General features: G+C 43.8%; 1 protein-coding gene across 1 annotated transcript in view; it reads left to right on the forward strand.

The window, feature by feature from the left end:
• Positions 1–413: 413 nt before the first annotated feature.
• Positions 414–16,373, forward strand: part of LOC146359957 (uncharacterized) — a 45,136-nt gene continuing 29,176 nt past the window's right edge. Inside the window, exon 1 of the mRNA XM_084832492.1 lies at positions 414–992. Within this exon, the coding sequence (XP_084688618.1) occupies positions 417–992 (576 nt within the window). The 5' untranslated portion in view covers positions 414–416. The remainder of the gene's footprint in view (positions 993–16,373) is intronic.

Below are 16,373 nucleotides of genomic sequence, written 5' to 3' on the forward strand. Positions count from 1 at the left end.
ATCCTCACAACAACCCGGTGAGGTAGGTGAGGCTGAGAGTCAGTGACTGGCCCAAAGTCACCCAGTGAGCTTCATCGCCAAGTAGGGACTAGAACCTGGGTCTCCCAGTCCCAGTCTCTAACCACTACACCACACTGACTCTAGCTGTCAAGATCCAAGAGAGAGTAGCAGTGCGACGACGCATTTTCTCACTCTTTCCCTCCAGGCTTAGCCGTGACTGAAGCCTAAAAAGTGTTGCCCTGACACACAACGGACAGAGGCGTAGTACTCTTGAAGAACTGGATAACAGACAGAAATCAACAGGGAAAGCTTTTCCCAGCCGGGAGAGGCAGGGACCGCGGCACCCGTAGCTGTCGACCGTGTTAGCGACTGCGAGTAGTGAACCGAGGCATATGGGGGGTCACGCCCCGGGAGTAATGAACTGGGCGAGGAGGGCGACTGTGTGTTTCCACGTAGCGGCGGGCCGGGCGTGTGTGTGCGCGTGCGTGTGTGCGCGTGCGCGCGCCCGGGCGGGAGACGCTTGTCTGAGACACGTGGGGGGTCCGGAGGTTGCGCCGCAGTCTCTCCCGAGCCACGCTCCGGCCGGGGCGCGCGCTGCGCCCGGGAGCGATTGGCTGCAGAGCCACGCGCGGGCCGTCAGGCGCCACCGAGCTTACAAAGGGCGCCGAGCCCGCGCGCCAAACTTCACTCCAACTCCGCCGCGCGCTGGTGTGCGTCGCGTCGCTCCGCTGCTCTGCGCGGAGGTGTCCTCGCCGGCCCCGCGCACGCCGAGGCGAGGCTCCAGCCGCTCAGCCTTGCCCGCCCCGCCTTCCGCGGGCTGCTCTCCGGGCGACGCGGCTGCTCTTGCGCGCGCGGCAGCTTCGGGGGCCCCTCCGGCGGACAGGGCGCCACTCGGCGCGGACATGCCCCCGTCCTCGGCGCCGGCTGCTCCCTGGAAGAGCTTCACTTTGGCATTGCTCCTCGCCACGGGCGGAGCGACTCCCTCGAGGCAGGTGAGCCGTGGCTTGGTGGGTGGGCATCCCACCTCCTCTTCAGTGCGCGGAGCAAGGCGAGATCTGGGGCACCTCGCCAGGCTGCAGGATCCCCGGGGCTTCGTGATTTGCCAGGGGGGTTTTCTCCCCTCCTAGCGCCCTTTTTGCTTGGTCAGCCAGCCGGTCCCGGAGTTTAGTCGACTCCTGTTTTCCAGCGGGCCAAAACTGGAGCTAAGCCCAGCACACGCTCGACTTCTTCCCCCCTCCCGGACAATTGATCTGGTAGTTCGGTCTCCGGCGGTAGAGAAGCTGGTTTCCTAAGGAATTATGGTCTCTACCCCCGCTGCCCGCGCTCGCTTTCCTTCTTCAACCAAGATGTAAGGAGGGGGGCCGGGAGGGTACGTGATGAAGGCGGAGGGATTGTTATTTGCCGTCAAAAGTTTATACACTGAGCCAGATTCGCAAAAAAAGCACCTCTTCATGAAATGGATATGTGTTATCTTTATAACAAGTATAGACTGAGATCTTGTACTGTTAATAGATTCAGTATTCCAACTAATCTAACATTCACTCCTCTCAAAATCTGGAAGATATTGAGACAGGAGTAGCGCAGAAATGAATAGCCTGAAGTACTGCTTTCCTAAATACTGGCTGTGCCGTTTTCATAACCTCTTTTCAAGCTATAACCATCAGGTCTGATGCTCAGGGGTTTCCCTAAACAAAAGCCATTTGGTCCTAGCTAAAGCATTTCTGCAGTGGTTTGCTCTGGACCTGTTATGTTGAGATTGCTATAATCCTTCAAGGCAAGCACACCACAAAACATACAGACACTTTGCCTCTTGAATTTTGCTATTTGTAGTGTTTCTTCTGGACCATTACGAGTGGTGTGTGTGTGTGTGCGTGCTAAGGTTAGTTAGCTGTAACTGGGGGGGGGGGTGCGCGCGCGCCAAACACTTGGTTGTCAAGAAGTCACTGATGAGGAATGCTCAAAGATAACTTCACTTTGTGCACTCTGCTCTGTCAGCAGCATCCACATTGGGGTATGTCTGTGCATATTGCTTGTAAACAGGGGCTCATGTTTGCCAGTGGTGAGTACTCTGTATGACCTCAGCTGTGCATAGTTACTCTAACTATACATAATTATCCTAGCCTGAGTCAATTCTGTGTGTTTTCAATAATTTCAGAACTGGGATGGTGCAGAATTTATACTGTATGCAAAGTCTGGATAAAATGCTTATTATGTTCTCTTTATGACAAGGTAAATTTTCTTACCTTTGTGTAAAGAGTTTTGATTGCCCTGAAAATAAATGCTTTAAAAATGCCAGGCATTGTGTAGTCAATACTAGACATGTTTACTTACCCGTAAGTTGCACGGATTTCAATGGGATGTGCTTTCAAAGAAGTGTTCATAGGGCTAAGAATCTCATGTGGCTTTGGGGGCTTCACATAATTAAACCTTTAGAGAAGCACCATGGTTTGCCTACATCTAGTTTAGAGGAAGTGGTGGCGATCCAAGATGAACATCCCAGACCCTATGCACTTGTGCATGAGTGCTGTGTGACCCTATGGAGATAGCAAATTTGTAACTTTTTTTTGCTTTGATCAAATGGAGGACAGTAAATGGTGTTTTCAGTCCCATAAAGGGGAAGAAAAGGACCTCAAATATTTCACACAAAATTAAAAATGGGAGGAAAATAGGATGGTTTTATTACACTGAATAACACCCATTAGTTATATTTGTTAGTAATTTATTACCAGCCCTGTTGGTGGGCATGGTATCTCATGTCAGCCTGATAAGGGTTTATTCTGGCTGAGAAAGAACGTTCAAACTAGTTACAATGGAAAAGTTCCCAAGAGGAGAAATTTTAAATAGAGGTAGTAAAATAGCATGACGTTCAGTTAGTTGGTCTGAAGATAACTTTTATTTCCCCTAAATAAAATGTTAAGTCTATGCCGCAGTGCGAGCTAAATCAAAGCATTAACAGGCAGTGCATGAAGTTAAGCTAGATCACTAGCCATGGAGTGTGCTGAAAATATATGATTTTAAAGAGCAGAAGAGGATGAATGTCAGCAAATTTGTGATTTTTTTTTTTTTTACAGGAACTTTTGTCATTGGTATGTAGGGAAAAAACCTGTGACAGAACTACTAATATTTCATGCTTCAGTACTTACCTATAACTTCAAATGTTCTTTTGGGGTCAAGGTATTGTAGCAGCGCCTTGGAAACAGTTCTGGGTTTTCTCCTGTAAAAAAAAAGAAAAGAAAAATATATTTAAAACAAAACAAAAGTTGCTGTCAAGAAATTGATCTGTTTGATATTGCTTGGAATACCTTCTGACTTGGTAACTTCCAGCCTCACACCTTTTCAGAAAGTTTCTGCAGCCCTGGGGTCAAGCAGAAGTATAGGGACTGCCTATGGAATGGGGTTCATTTATGAAGAGAAGGTGAGGCTCTGAACCTAATGCTGAATGAGATGAGTGGAGAGGTTTACAGAGAATAAGGCAGGGATGGTGCCATTCGAGTAGTGGAAGAAGAGATACTTGAAGGGATCTTTCATTAGTATGCCCTATGCAGCTTGCGGGTCACATAATGCATAGCATGGGACTACAAAATGAGAGGATAAAAGACAGAGGAGGAGGCTACAGTAGATCAGGTGACAGAATGAGGGCACTTCAACAATAAGGACTGAGTACAATGAGATGATGCAGAACGAAAAGCAAATAGTTAAATCTGTGCCCGTTTGGTTAGGAGAGCAATCGAAGATCCAAGCTTCTCTGACAAGACAAACTCTAGAGTTCATGGTGGATGAAGGAAGAGAGGATTAGGCAGAGACTGTTGTACCTGTAGGCAACACAAGTAGCTGCTTAACAGACAGAACTGGAAGAGGCTGTCTCTTCTTTATCTTGATACATTTTATAACCAAGGCTTTGCAAATCATGACCAAATAATTTCTCATGGCTAGACTTCAGTTTTTTGTACAATGTCTTTTGGTTCCTATTAATGTGCCCTCATTCTGTCACCTGGGCCACTGCGGAAATAAAGACAAAAAAGGGCTGTACTACTAAACTGCAAAAACAAGAGGGATCTGTCCCAATGTGGCTGTAGAAAAAAAAGATTTTACCAAATAGTCATCTTTTAATTTTGTAAAGAAAAGTAGCCAATACATTGGGGCCAGCTAGAAGGCTCTTCATATTTGAGCAGCACAGTAATGAAGGAAACTTCATTGCAAAAAGGTCTCACTCAATATTTGCTACATCAAAGGGTTGTTTACATTTTTAAAATATCCATGGTTCTTTGTAAAGATGTAGGCGATGTCCACAGTGGATGTAAAACACACACACACATGCACAACAGTTAAATCCTTATGTTACTTAGGGTGCAATCCTATGTGTGTTTAGATAGAAAAATGTCCAACAACTCCCAACATTCCCCAGCTAGTACTGCTGGCTGGGGAATGCTGGGAGTTGCAGGACTTTTTTTTTTGTCTGAACACGCATAGGATTGTGCTCTTATTCTCCATGAGCACAATTCAGTCAAAGAGGTTAGTTTGGCTGGAGGACGTAAAGAGAGCTTGTTTGAAAATGTAACTCATCTATGCAGAAAGATCTGCATTTAATAGTCATAATGAGCATGTTAATACCTGTGACAACTTATCTTTCAAACCATATATCTCAAAAGACCCTGTTGGTCAACAGCCCGGATCATAACTTAATTACTGTTTTTTAAACCATATATTTACAGTGCAATTCTATGCATATTTATTCAAATAGAAGTTCCTTTGTGTTCAATGGCACTCACTCCTAGGTAAGTGTGCATTAGACTGCAGCATTAAACTATGTATTTCAAGAGATCATCCATCCACAGAGTATGATTTTCTGTTCCTCTTAAAAGTTTCTTAAATACTCATAACAAAATTAAAAACTCCAAACTTTTAGTCTTGCAATTATTTATTCTTATTCTGTTCCATTTACCTCCTTTCCTGGACAGGGATAACCTAGCCGCAGTAGTGCATGCACTGGTAACTTCCTGATTGGACTATCGCAATGCACTTCATGTGGGGCTGCCCTTGAAGACGACTCGGAAGTTGCAGCTAGTGCAAAATGCAGCAGCTAGACTGCCAACTGGAACACCTCATCAAAATCATATAGCACCAGTTTTAAAGGAATTGCACTGGCTGCCAATATCCTTCCGGACGGAATTCAAGGTTTTGGTGATGACATTTAAAGCCCTAAGCGGCGTGGGACCTCGATATTTGAGGGAGCGCCTCTCCATATATATGCCTGCCTGAGAACTGAGTTCTGTTGGAGGGGCCCTCCTCTGCGTCCCGCCAGTATGAGACATACACTGTGGTGGGACGTGGGAGAGGGTCTTCTCTGCTGTGGCACCCTGGTTGTGGAATGCCCTCCCCTTGGAGGTCCGATTGGCACAGACATTGGTCTCGTTTCGGCGCCAAGTAAAAACATGGCTTTTTACCAAAGGCTTTGAGGGCTAATGCATTCCCTAGCACATTGTTTTAACTGTTTTATTGTTTTAGATTTTAACTGCTTTTAGCTTGTTTAATAGTTTAATATGATTTTAGGTGTTTACATTATTTATTGTTTTATACTGTTTACACTGATTTTATCTGTATGCCGCCCTGAGATTTTAATGATATAGGGCGGGATAGAAATGTTTTAAATAATAAATAAATTTACTGCAAACTTAGGAATGTGCTCTCTTTTAATTGAATTTCTAGGTAATTTCCCCCCTCATGATCTCTTAGGGGTGTTCCTGGAGAGTAGATCCTGCTTCCTTCTCCTGTCCCAAGAATTATCCCATCCAGTCAATCAGGTGCAAGTTATCTTGAATTAAATGAAATAAAATTGGAACAAAGGGTCGAGAAGTTATTTCTCCCTATGTTTTTGACATGGGCAGCTTATGTAGTCAGTTCTGTTGCCTGCATTATATTTGGTGAAGTGACTAAGCACATAAACTCTGTTGAAATCAGAAGGATTTAAATGGTTTAATACTGATTGGATTGCGTCCTGTAAGAATTAATATAAATGCAAATCACATTACTTTGAAGATCCAGTCTGGAAGTCAATCTGTGATCCACACAAGAAAATGGATTTATGGACGTTGTTGTATTTCAGTCCTGCTCATTCTGTATCTGTAGTCCATTTAACATACTGTAAAGTTGTCTTATCTGAATCTTCAGTAATCATACTGTTAGCATTTTGTAGATGGCTTATTGATGTTTTCATCTGAAGCTACAATTCAGTTCCTAAGATAATAAATGTTAAAGTGGAATGGTGATTTGGGTAGCCTCAGCATGGAGAGATCAGCATGGAAGGGTAGATAATTCATTCAGTTGCATCACTCTATCGATTATGGCTGCTTTTGAAATTGCTAAGAGAGAGAGAAAATATGTGTATCTTTACCAGTCAGTAGGAAGAGTCCTCCAAGGTTTTGTTCTCAAGTGGCCTTATTAACACGCATTTGCCTGAATGTGCATCTTCAGACTTGCAACCCTGACACTTGGAAAGATCTTAAGGTTGAGCACTGAGCATCCTGAGGTTTGACACCTTAAGGGTTAAGGGGATTTGGAGATTACAGACAGAAATACCTAACCCCAAAGGAAATAAAACATGCATTCAAAAGGTCAGACTAAAGCAACAGGCACTTATAAGGTTAAAAATAATTCATAGAGACTAATAGTTCTAACTATTAAGACAGACACATTAAAAGCAATGGTGTGATATATTTGACTAGGAGGGGGGGAAGGAGTCCTGGCAGCAGAAAGGAAGAGGGGAGACACGGGGGTGAAGACAGGCAAAATTGGAATGGGATCCGATGGTAGAAGTGGAAAGAAAGGTTGCTTGCAAGTGAGGATTGGAGCAATTCTTTGGGATGTAAGAGTGAGCTGAAGTGGAATGGGAGAATCTTCTGGGAGAGAGAGAGAGAGAGAAGTGTGGTTTAGGATGGAAAGTGAGCCAGTCTCAGCAGACAGAAGGCAAGGAAGGAGAGACCTAGGTGGGCATGTGAGCAAAGAGGCTGCCAACAAGCTGCTTACCTTCCTGGAGTTACATGAAAACTTGGCAAAAGATAGAAGGAGGACTAGGGAAAAGCTGGTTGGGTTCCCCAGAAAAAGTGAAGGGTACTCAACAAAGGGAAAGGGGAGGTCTGGCAAGCTGATGGACTTGCAGGGAGAGGTTAATAACAGGAGGGTTATAGTATCTGCCCTGCATTTTCCACACAGTATTACTGTGTTGAAGGTAGAGGTAGTGAGGTGCAGTGGGGTGCCTCTTCAGCAGCCGAAAGGGGGAAAGGGGGGGGTTACACAAAACTCCTCTTAAGGGAGAGAAATGATGCTTCTTTGGATCAAAAAAGTTGTAACTACTAGGCTAACTGGATGCTGTTTATATGCCCCAAACCTGAGTTCAATCATTACAGCTCAGACAATGGCAAAAATCCAGTGGCTCATTGGAACTAAGATGGGCTGTTGAATGGCTTTAATTGGGAGTAAACCAGACTGACATTTCTTTTTCCTCCCAGCTTAAGCAGGAAGATAAAATTAATTAACAAGCTGCTGAAAGTGTTTACCTGGCGACCCTTCTAGGGCTGGCTTCTGGAGCATAATTACAGTTTTGCAGATATCCAAGGAGGGAAGAAGGTCAAGGGACTGGAGGCATGCAGGGGGTGTTATGGCCTTGTGTTACCTACACAGTTCTGCTTTGTCTGCTAGGCCTGGCTTCTGGGATGGCAAAAAGACTTCTCCTGTGCTTTTTCCAGGTTAGAATGAAGCCTCTTTTTCTGGGCACAGACTACTCTGTCAAAAATAGCAGAATATGAGGGTGTTTGGTAACAGTCTTGAAGTGAATGACCCTCCTGAGAAGTCAATAAGAGTTTCTTTTTGGGAAAAAAGTATGGGAGAGGAAAACCTTTGCTTGTCCCCACTGTCTGATAGGAGGCATTAAACAAAGTTTGAATGCGTCTTACAATAGTTTCACATGGAAGATTAAAACTTGACGAAAGTTTCAAATGTTAATATGCCACTTTCAACCATAATGTTTTCTTATATTAAGGTTGTAATCCTGTCTACAGTTATTTGAGTTAAATGGCATGTAAGCATCTCATTGTGAATGGGATCGCAATCAAAATATGTAAAGGCAAGTACTTAAGAATGTCAGTAATGGAAATTGATCCACATATGGAAACATACACAGCATGAAAATTTGGCATAATACAAGGGTTGTGCAATTGAAGGTTGGGCAAATTTTATTTTCCTAAACTTTAAGGGGGAAAATACTGTGCCAGTATCCCCTACGATAACTAACAATGGTCTTTAAATAGGTAGATCAGGTCTGAGCAAATTTTGCTGCTTATAATGGAATATTATACTATCACTTCTTTACTTGGTTGCTCTTCAACATGAAGCTGTTATGTCTTTTGCTTGTCAAATTTTAAAAGTCAGAAATGACATAAAATCCTTATTAAATTCCACCTAATCTGTTCCCAGAGGAATTTATGGCTCACTACTAACTTTTTCCTCCTGGTTTTTATTGAGAATTGCAGTGTTCAACAGGATGTCCTGCAGGTTATGGCTTTTGAATACTTTCATAATGTTCCTTTTAATTGACTTGTGTTTTGAGTACTCTTGCTGCCTTGTACTACCGTTGAACAGTATCTTATCACCCTGTTTCTTATTTTGGCTTGTTAGATCAGTCACTAAATTCCCATCTTGGGCAAAATCATGCTGTTATGGATGCCATTTCATTGCAGCAGTTAAACTGTTGCTCTCTGCAAGCCTTGTTCTTCCAGGAGTTCCATTTCATTTGCAAAAGCTGCACCTTTGATACAAAATATATAAAGTTCAAATGGCATAGCCTTCCAAAATCAGAGTACTGTTACATGAATTTTTTTTGTTATACTTAACCCAGAGCACTTTTCAGACAATAAAATGCGATCAAATATCAAAGAGAGGCAGTAAATAGAGCTGTGGTTCTCTCCATCTGGTATTTTTTTCTCACTGGATATGTCTGGCAGCTGTATTGGTAATGTTTAAAAGTGCAGTTGTAAACTTTGGGGGGAAATTGCATAAATGTCCAGGGAAGTTCAGCTTGAAAGGTTACAGATCTTGTTCTCTTTCTTTCCTTTTGTTGTTGAGACTCTTCCTGGTTGGTCAGGCATACTATATTGGTGTTTAACTATACTTTTGCTCAAAATCAGTGCACGTGGTAGCTGTCATCTTCCCTCTTTGCCTGTTGCCTGATTTGGAATACTGACAGCCTGCTGTTTCTGTGCAGTTGCTTAAAGCATCACCTGAAAGATATTAAGGATGTTGATGTATCAGTCTGCAGCACTCTTATTCCTTCTAAACTGGAACGTTTTAAACTGATGATGATGAAACTCCAAAGGAAACTGAACCTGCAAAATACTGCCCCAAATTTCCCACTGCTTAGGAAAAATGAAGCAAGACGTAAATGCTACCCTTACCTAAGAAATGAATGCTTGCTATTTCTTTAAGAGGCATTTATAAATGGCCTTGTAGCATGGCTGTCTCCCATTGGAGACATGTAATACTTCATTTCTTGTGTGAATAGCAAATACTTCAGGGTTGACTCCTATTAGAGAGAGGGAGAGGTACATGTTGCCCTCCTTGTTCTGTTCTGATGTGAGTGCTACTATAAATACACAGCATCCTGATGCAAGTCAGTAACTCAGGAGTACATTCCCCATTTTGAAGCATGATGAGCTTTTGCTGCTCTTATTTATTTATTTACATTATTTATATACTGCTCCACATCTAGAACAGATTTTGGAGTGGTGAACACAAAAGATAAAACAGTAAAAGAATTAAAAGATTAAAACACCACATTAAAACTAAACTTTAAAAAACACACACCAAGCAACGCTCTTGTCATGAAGCAATGCATATGCAGAGTAAATTAGCATACCTGTGACTAGTTACTTATTAAATGTCATTGACCTTCATGACTTTAAACTATATGTAGGTTTATTGTAGTCTGAATAAAGGTAAAGGTGTCCCCAGCCAGTCGTGTCCGACTCTAGGAGGTGGTGCTCATCTCCATTTCTAAGCCGAAGAGCCAGCGCTGTCCGAAGACGCTTCCGTGGTCATGTGGCCGGCATGACTGAACACCGAGGTGCACGGAACGCTGTTACCTTTCCCGCCGAAGCAGTACCTATTTATCTACTTGCAATTTCTTGCTTTCAAACTGCTAGGTTGGCAGGAGCTGGGACTGAAGATAGGAGCTCACTCCATCACGCGGCACACGGGTCTCGAACTGCTGTCCTGCTGACCTTAACCACTCCCTCGTAGTCTGAATAGCCTTGTAGTAATAACAACATCCTCCTGTTCCCCTTTCATTGTAACATTATGAATACAGTCCATGGAACTAAAACCTTTTGTCTCAGAAGTGACTTGGGCCTAAATATAGGTCCAGTTGCAGGAACTTTTCTCTTTCTCTTATCAAGTCCAGTCTGGCTTCACCTTGGTCGCTCGTGGAATGCAAGCTTTTTTTTTATCAGGTTCACTGCAGTAATCTGGTAACTGCCCATATCTTTTTCACCATAGGGACAAAGAACTTGCAAGTGAGTATAATTTTGAATAGAAAAATAATTGGAATGGAAAATGTTAAGCAGCACTTCTGCTGTTCCACCACTTCAGCTCAGGGCTTTTTCACATGGAGCTTTTTCCTGCTATTGAGATTGGTTAGTCACGGAGGTTTGCAGGTCCTGTAGATGACGTCCTCATCCCCCAGGGTGTCTCCTGCACTAAATCCCCTTTATTCCATTTTTTAAAAGGGCAGGGATAATAAGCTATCAAATTACAGCGCTTCAGTTCCCTCGTGAAAAGAGGAAAACCCACAATAAGAGCTAGACTACAGCGCTGTCTAGCGGCTGTATAATGAAACATATCAAAGACTCAGATAAGGGGTAAAGGGGATGAAGGAAGTGCATGCAATGGGACATCCTCATCCCCCAGTGATCCTGCATTTAAAACGGAAGCAGAAAGCCCCGTTTTAAATGCGGGATTTTAGGCTGGTGTAGAAACACTCTCAGTGTCTCGCCCTGCTCCTTTTTTTCTTTTTAAAGAAAAGCTGGGTCAAAGATACATGCCACTATATGTTGCATCTAGTTTGTCCATTAATAACAGTAAACATTCATCAAGGAATCATGTCTGAGGTCTTGTATCACATTAGTTTTGGATTTCATCAAAAGTTTTATGTGTTGGACTAGAACTAGGGAGATACTGGTTTAAATCCAGACTCACCCATGAAGCTCACTGGGTGACCTTGGTCCTGCCATTTTCTCTCAGGTAACCTACCTCACACAGTTGTTAGAATAAAAGGGGGCATAAGAAGCATGTGTGCTACCCTCAGCTCCTTGGAAGAAAGGTGGGATATAAATGTAATAAATACTGCCTCCATGTCTTCATTTGGTTGTTTCTCCCCACCTGTGGCTGCTGCAGAATTGTGGATATTCCATAACATTTTGAATTGGAAAATTTTCCTGTGCAAATTAGGCCAATTTGCATAGGGTCCTTTGCACTGGAAAATTTTAAATTTGCACCAGCAAATTTCCTGTTGCTGTACAGAGTGATATCATTTTGCATGTTTATTTTACTTGTATTTAATAAACAAAGCTTTAAAAGTACCCTGTGTTATATTTTTTTTGTCCCAGAGCACCACAGGTATTTGACCTGAAATGTCTGAAGGGAAAAACTCAAAGCACACTTAATGTGATTTAAATGTTATATTAGTAGACACTCATGGGTTTGTTGTGGGAAAGACAGTAGTAATCACAGGGACAGGGAAACCAGCCCCCATTGTAACTGGATGCTGTGGAGGATCACTGTAACAGAGGTGTGAATTAGTTACTTCCTAAGGCAATAAACCAAGCCACAGAGAATCATAGGTTTGGTAAAGCGCTTTACAGCCTTCAGGGAATCAGTGCTTTAAACTCTGTATTCAGTTCAGGGAGATCTCTGTAAACTCTGATGTGGGCATTCATAAGGCAAGCCTCACTGAGCACAATGGGACTTCTGAGTAGACACTAATTGGTTTGTGCTGGGAAACAAAGGGGACAGGAAACACCCCTTGACTGGGGTCACGGTGAAAGGCTGGGCAGGGCTAGCATACACTAGGTGAATGCGGGGGTTGGGGCACACAACAGCTATACCGCAGAGAACCCGACCTAAGGAAAAGAATCGGACTTGAAGCAATCTCAGAAAACCTGGTTTTTCCCTGATAAGCTCCAGGGTGGCTGCTGGACGGCCAGGATGTCATGTACCCTAATGACCTCAACACACAGCTAGCTCGGAGTAGATCGCTGGTGGAGACACTCCCCCGGTGTCCTCTAGATGTGTTGGACTACAACTCCCAGCATCCCCCAGTCAGCACTAAGTACTGTTAGCAACCCAAAGAACTGTACATGATATGCTGACAACCACTCCCCTATTTCAGTAGAGTTCAGCTCTGTTACCCTGAGGTTGTTGGGGCTCCTTCAGTTTCGCTGTCACTACTTATTTGCTCCATTTCACACTGAGACATATATGTATTTTGGTGACACATACGTATTCTCTCTTGGGGATAATCACCTGAAAAACATTGGGCAGTATCCAATGGGGCTCTGTGCCTCTGCTGATTCTGTTCTGCAGGTGATACCCACCGCTTGTGCAATGGAGATTTAGCACTTCTGGGAGTAACTGGAAATGAGCAGAAAGTTTCTGGAACGGCAGGTCAGCAGAGCTTGCATAAGGGAGCTCCGTCAGTCTGTTCCAATCCAGAAACAAGCATTTTTGCTTGTTTCAGGGCTTCCTGTGGGAAGTGTTAAATGTTTGTTGCACAAGCAGTGCATTGCACCTTGTGCAATGGAAATGGTGGGAAGGGGCACTTGCACAACAGGCACTGCCCATTAATTCCAACTCCCACACTTAGCTAATACCGTATTTGCAATTGGCATCCATTCATTGTGACTAATGAACTTATGAAATGGAAACTTTTCTGTAAAAATAAAGCACTTCTAAAAATTTTCCACATCACGTGACCTGATAATCACAATATCTCCATCTGTCTACAGGTAAGAGATGTTTGGGAGGGGAGGGGTAGTGTTTCACTATATAGTGTGCTGGATGATGGCAAAAATATATTTGTACGTAGGGCTATGTCTAGTGGTGACTTTCCCCTAATGAAAAGCATAAATACTCCTGCAAGTTGGGCCACCCTAATTTTGTGGGTTCCCAAAAAGCTTCTGCAGGTTGGGAGACCCTCTGGAACAATATGGGCTATGGCATGGAGGGCGACGGGAGGTAGGAAGCATCTGTGAACTTTGCGTGCTTCGCTTTCTACTAGCACTGCTGTGATATAACTGATCCTTTACCTTTGTGTGCAGTGTCATTCAGAGTGTGTGTCCTCTTGTGTCTAGAATGTATGCAAAAAAATACATAAGCAGTGACTGTGAATTGGTTTCATTTGTTTTCTCACAGCTAATAACTTTGCCAGTCTGTAATGAATATCTATGTGCTAGAATACAAATTCAGCCAGTACCCCCTACAGTTTATTTGAATGAACTGTTATATATTGTAAATGGTACAGCAAACATGTAGTTAGATAGGTTATTCTTTTGTTAATTCAGCTGTTCAGAAGAGGATTGTATTCCCTGCACTGTTGCTCATAATATCTGGGCAGAAATCCAAAGGAAGTTAGTATCTCTTTAACTGAGGTACTGACCTCTCTAGAACATAACCTGGAAATGGAGTCCTTATTAATAACTACACCCAGAGTCAGGTGCAGACTGTGCTAGCTGTTTGCAATATATCCTAGGACATGTTCTTGAAAAAACAAAAAAACAAAAACCACCTGTACAGTTGTAGCATTCAGTTGTAAGCCATAGATATAGCGGACCCAGCCTTGGATACAAAGGTGTAGGCAAAGGAAATGGTAATCTTGGCATGAAATGTCTTTTCAGGACTTCAGAGGAGTCTCTGTTTAAAATAGAGACATATAATCTATAGTGGGAGGAACAGTGTCTGCAGACAGCCTTGACTGCACCAGAGAAAGAGAGCAATTGGAGCTGCACTGTTTCCAGGATTGAGTTCTTATTCTCACAAGTTAATGCAAGAACTGTGGTAATAGGTAATGAGGGAACAACAGGCAGTAATGCTTGGTATTTGTATTCATCTGTGGAAGCTCAAAAGCAAGAGGTAGTCAATTTGAAGAGCATTTGCATATTTTGCAGTAGCGAGGTGTACAAATCATTTGCTTTCATACCTTGGGTATTGTTACCATTACTGTGGCTCTGTGAACAACTTGTTAGCTGCATCAGACTCCAGGCCCTGAACATATTTCTTGCAAGCACAGGAAAGTATATAAATCAAGTCTTAGATGACTTGACCTAGACCTGCTGGTCGTGGTAGGATGTAAAGTGTACCACAAACAATAGTACAGTATCATAAAACAGGATGCTACACAAGCATTGCAAAGATGTTAACACTATTAACCCAGTTCATATTTTGCAGAAAGTAAAGTTTTAGGTTACTAAGGCTCCTCTGAACAGGAAAGCTACCCACTAGACCTGTTGGTGAATGACCAGCACCAAAGAGATCTGGGAGTGGAAACAAAGAACAAAGCATACAGGTAAAATGATAGATTGCAAGACAGATCAGACACAGGAATGATAACGCTTGAACAAATAGCAGCACAATAGCCCCTCTAAATTGCTCCCTGTGGTGGCTGCCTCCGTATGGTGAGTCATTTGCAGCTACCTGCTCTGTATGGAGAAGCCTTCTTCTGTCTGTGCCGCTGCATGTCCACTGAAATATGGTTCAAGGATGTTGGCAGTAAATTCTGCAGGGATTTCCCTTTCCCAAAAGTAAAACTTCCTTTCTTGTATCTTACACTGATTTTTCTTGAGTTGCTCTTGTGGCCATTGCTTTTTATCTGTCTGGAGAAGCATATAAAGTTCTGCTGCAGCACTTTAACTTTTGTGTGTCACCTTTTAAATCTCCCTTTCCTACTTTGCTTCAGACTGTAAAACAAGCATATTGTTATGCACACACCCTACTTCTTCAAATTGTGCACTCCAGGAACAGTGCTACAGGATTTAGTTTCCTTTAGATGAGAGTGAGCACTGGAGACTTGTGGTGTTTGTATATTTGTAAACAGGCCGCGGTGGCTTAGTGGTTAAGCTGAATTGCAGACCGGAAGGTCAGCAGGACAGCAGTTCGAGACCCGAGTGCTGCATGATGGAGTGAGCTCCCGTCTTCAGTTCCAGCTTCTGCCAACCTAGCAGTTCGAAAGCAAGAAATTGCAAGTAGATAAATAGGTACTGCTTTGGCGGGAAAGGTAACAGCGTTCCATTCACCTCGGTCATGCCAGCCACATGACCACGGAAGCGTCTTCGGACAGCGCTGGCTCTTCAGCTTAGAAATGGAGATGAGCACTGCACCCTAGAGTCAGACATGACTGGTTGGGGATACCTTTACCTTTCACCTTTAAACAGGTATTACAAGCAAGCAGAGTGCTTTGGGAGCAAAGAGACTCCTAAGGTAGACAGCACAATTGCTAATTTCATTGCATGTTCTTAAAGAGACCAACTGCGTACTAAGTAGGGATGTACGAAAGTTCCACCACGGATCTCGGGGAGGCCGAATGCCAGCGCATTTGGCCCCCCGAAATTGGTGACGGAATGGCCCCCGCCTCCCCCCGGGACGGGACTTACCTTAGGCGGATCTTCCTGGCGGCGGCTCCGGCGGTGGTTTGGCGGTGGCGGCGGCCGGTCTTCTGACCGGCCGCCACCGCCGACATTTCCAGGTAAAAAAAAAAAACACACAAAAAAAGTGATAGGCTACGTAAAGATTTACGTAGCCTATCACGGCTAGATTTTAAAAAAACACCGTGATAGGTTACGTAAACGTTTACGTAGCCTATCACGGCTGATTAAAAAAAAAACAAAAAAAATCGCGCGTACATCTACGCTATTTGCATTCCCCTTATTTTCGCTGTCTTAGTCTACGTAAATGTTTACGTAGACTAAGACGTGCCAAAATAAGGAGTGCAAATGGCGGCGCCCATGGGCGCCGCCATTTGTGTACGCGCATTTTGTTTTTTGTTTTACATCAGCCGTGATAGGCTACGTAAACATTTACGTAGCCTATCACGGCTGACTGCAGGGACGCAAACGGTGGCGGCTACGGCCGCCGCCATTTGTGTCCCTGCTAGCCAGCAGCCGGATGTCTGGCTGTTGGCGGAGCTGGCTGGCGGCTCCGCAGAATCGCTACGGAGCACAGCCGGCCGGCCAGGATTCCAGGGGGGGAGGAATGGAGCGCCTCCCCCCCCCGGCGAGGATTCCGGGGGGAGGGATGGAATGCCTCCCCCCGCACCATCAGCATAATCCCTGAAA

The sequence above is a fragment of the Heloderma suspectum genome, chromosome 1 (genome assembly GCF_057233095.1).
Source record: "Heloderma suspectum isolate Gila_16-S chromosome 1, 16-S_ref, whole genome shotgun sequence".
NCBI lineage: Eukaryota > Metazoa > Chordata > Lepidosauria > Squamata > Helodermatidae > Heloderma > Heloderma suspectum.